Below are 2,929 nucleotides of genomic sequence, written 5' to 3' on the forward strand. Positions count from 1 at the left end.
AATGTTAAAAAAAAACGATAGTATTATGCCCGTGGAGGCGTGGACTGTGGGGAGTTGGAGACGTAGCCTTTTTTATTTTTTTAAAAATAGAACAGGCCCTAAAATGGATATTTATATTCCTATGTACGAAGATTTTTGATGCGAAAGCAAATTGACCACGACAAGACGACAATTGAGAGATATATGCCCATCAACTTGTGCGAGTTCGAAATGTGTTCTGGGAGCCTAGTGGACCATATTTGGTTATTTCTGTCAACTTGTACAATTATTGGTCCGGTTGGAATTTCCGACCAGCAGCTGTCTATAGTGATTAAAACTTGTGGCAAATTCTCTGGTGGCGGCTGGACCTCTGAGGAGGACTTCCGAAGGACCGAAGCTGGAAGCCCACAGCAGATGAAAAGAGAAAATCCTACATATATGTGCAACACAATACCAAGACAAACATAGTGAGTACCAATCCCGTTCGATGAACTCATAATTTGAGCATCATGGATAAAAACGAATCAACTACTGATCTCATCCTTGACGATGATGTTTTAGAGGTAGAGCAGCCAGAGCGCCGTGAATGGAAGAACCCCATGGTTAGCGTCGCCTCGTTCTTTTTACTAACGGATTTATTTGAGCGTTTCGCATACTACTCGATGACTGGATCTTTAATCACGTTCTTCACGCGGGAGTTGGGACTGGAAACCAACTTGGCTACACAAATTCAATCCACTTTTCAATCGGTTGTATACGTAGCTCCCCTAGCTGGAGCTTACCTTGCCGATGCTACACTGGGTCGTTTCAAGACACTGCTTTATGCTTACGTTCTGTACGTGGTTGGTGCAGTTGTGATGACTATTGCATCTATTCCATCATTCAATAACTCCGTTCTATATTTTATCGGATTAATCGCCTTGTTCGGTGTTGGTTCTGGAGCAATCAAGCCTAATCTGATCGTCCTTGGTGGTGATCAGTTTGACGAAACCATCGAAAAGCAGCTTGCGCAGAAGACATCCTACTTTAGTTATTTCTACTGGTGCACGGTATGTCGAATCTTCGCAGGTTCCGATTTAGTTTTGTGCCTCTACTATGTGATATGATTAATTCGACGGGATTTTTATTTTACTACCTCGCTAATCCTACTCTATAAAATATTGTCGCTTCACCGCAGAACATTGCCGCATTCGTCGCATTCTCCATCATGGGAGGACTTGCCACTCAGGGTATGGGCGCTATCCCTCAAGACTCTTCATTCTTCTGGTCATTCGCAATCAGTACCGTCGCCTTGATAGCCTCCGTGGGTGCCTTCCTATTGGGTTCTGGCCGATACTACAAACCAGTCCCCGCCGGTTCAGCTCTCCCAACGTTCATGCGCGTGGTCGGATCTGGAGCAAAACATACAACTAAAGGAAAGATAGTTGTTATCTCATTCATCTTTGAGTTGGTGGGTATGCTGGTGACAATCGTATCCTTTTTCATTAGCACTGCTTGGGTCTCCTACCTAGCTGCAGCCTTTATCGTAATCGGTGTGCTTGGTCTTGTCGGTTTTGGACGTACCACTGAATGGCTCGAGACTGCCCGTGACGATGGCCATGCGGACGACAGTGTGGACGATGCCAGAGCTGTGATGCGCATGATGCCCTACGTTGCGTTCATTGTTATCTTCTGGTGCGTTTACAATCAAATGAATGGAAATTTCCAGGCTCAGGGTTGCCAGATGAACGACTACGCTATGGGGTACAAGTGGGCTCCCTCGCAGTTGTCTCTATTCAATACACTTGGTTGTCTAATCTTCATTCCCATTTGTGATGCGCTTCTATACCCCGGAATGAACAAGTGCTGGCCGGCAACCTCATTGCGTCGTGTCGGAATCGGATTCGGAGTATGTGTTGTTGCTATGTTGAACGCTGGCTTTGTAGAAATGGCCCGTAAGTCAGCCACTGTGATGAGTGGACCTGATGGCGTATCTTCGTGCTCGCCCTGTAATTTGACCACTAAGCCTTGCGGTACAGGAGAAACAATCAAGTACATGAGTGATATTTCCATCTTAGTACAGATTCCTCAATACTTCATCGTGGGAGTGGCCGAAGTGTTCACAGCCGTTACATACTATGATCTGTTCTACACTGAGGTACCTGATTCCATGCGCGCCGTATGTCAAGCTATCAATATGTTGACCACTTCCCTTGGTACTATGGTTGGTGGAACTATCAATTCCGTACTCAGCGACTGGTTGCCTAATGATCTTAACAATGGACATATGGATTTGGTGTATTTTGTGATCGCCGGTCTAGGTATTGTCAACTTGGCAGTATTCATGCTAGTTTCCCCTGGATTCGTTTACAAGCACGAATCTGCCGCCGATGACGAGTCGGTGGCCGAAGATGCCGTCAACAAGTCCAGACGTGCATCCGCGCACTCTCTACACCAGTAGATAATGAATAAATGTTAGTTGCTCGCACTAATTGGAGTTGAATAAAATAATATAACCGAACAAAAAAGTATATCCTCCTGTACGGGAAAACCCCCTCCCGGATTTGATTGATTATTTTTTATAGCCTTCTTGACAGACATATTGTGGTATAAACTCACATTCAAGGGTTGTTTGTATTTGAGTATTCTTAAATATGTGCCCGTAGTAGAATGGTTAGCAATTAATCATAGTAGAATGTTATAGTTGTGGACGATGTGGATATAGACGGAAAACAAATTGCTATATTTTCAAACATATGTAGCCCCTCTACCTCTATTCTTAAATATGTGCCCGTAGTAGAATGGTTAGCAATTAATCATAGTAGAATGTTATAGTTGTGGACGATGTGGATATAGACGGAAAACAAATTGCTATATTTTCAAACATATGTAGCCCCTCTACCTCTATTCATATGTATCTGTAGTAGAATGGTTAGCAATTAATCACAGTAGAATGTTATAGTTGTGGACG

At 43.8% G+C, this 2,929-nt stretch overlaps 1 protein-coding gene across 1 annotated transcript; it reads left to right on the forward strand.

The window, feature by feature from the left end:
* The first annotated feature begins 446 nt into the window (after nucleotides 1–446).
* Nucleotides 447–2,486, forward strand: SARC_12561 (hypothetical protein). The gene is made up of 2 exons (XM_014293330.1): nucleotides 447–1,028; nucleotides 1,157–2,486. The coding sequence occupies exons 1-2, from the start codon at nucleotides 489–491 to the stop codon at nucleotides 2,417–2,419; spliced, it is 1,803 nt and encodes a 600-aa protein (XP_014148805.1). The 5' UTR covers nucleotides 447–488; the 3' UTR covers nucleotides 2,420–2,486.
* Nucleotides 2,487–2,929: the final 443 nt, after the last annotated feature.

Source organism: Sphaeroforma arctica (genome assembly GCF_001186125.1).
Source record: "Sphaeroforma arctica JP610 unplaced genomic scaffold supercont1.2398, whole genome shotgun sequence".
Taxonomy (NCBI): Eukaryota; class Ichthyosporea; order Ichthyophonida; genus Sphaeroforma; species Sphaeroforma arctica.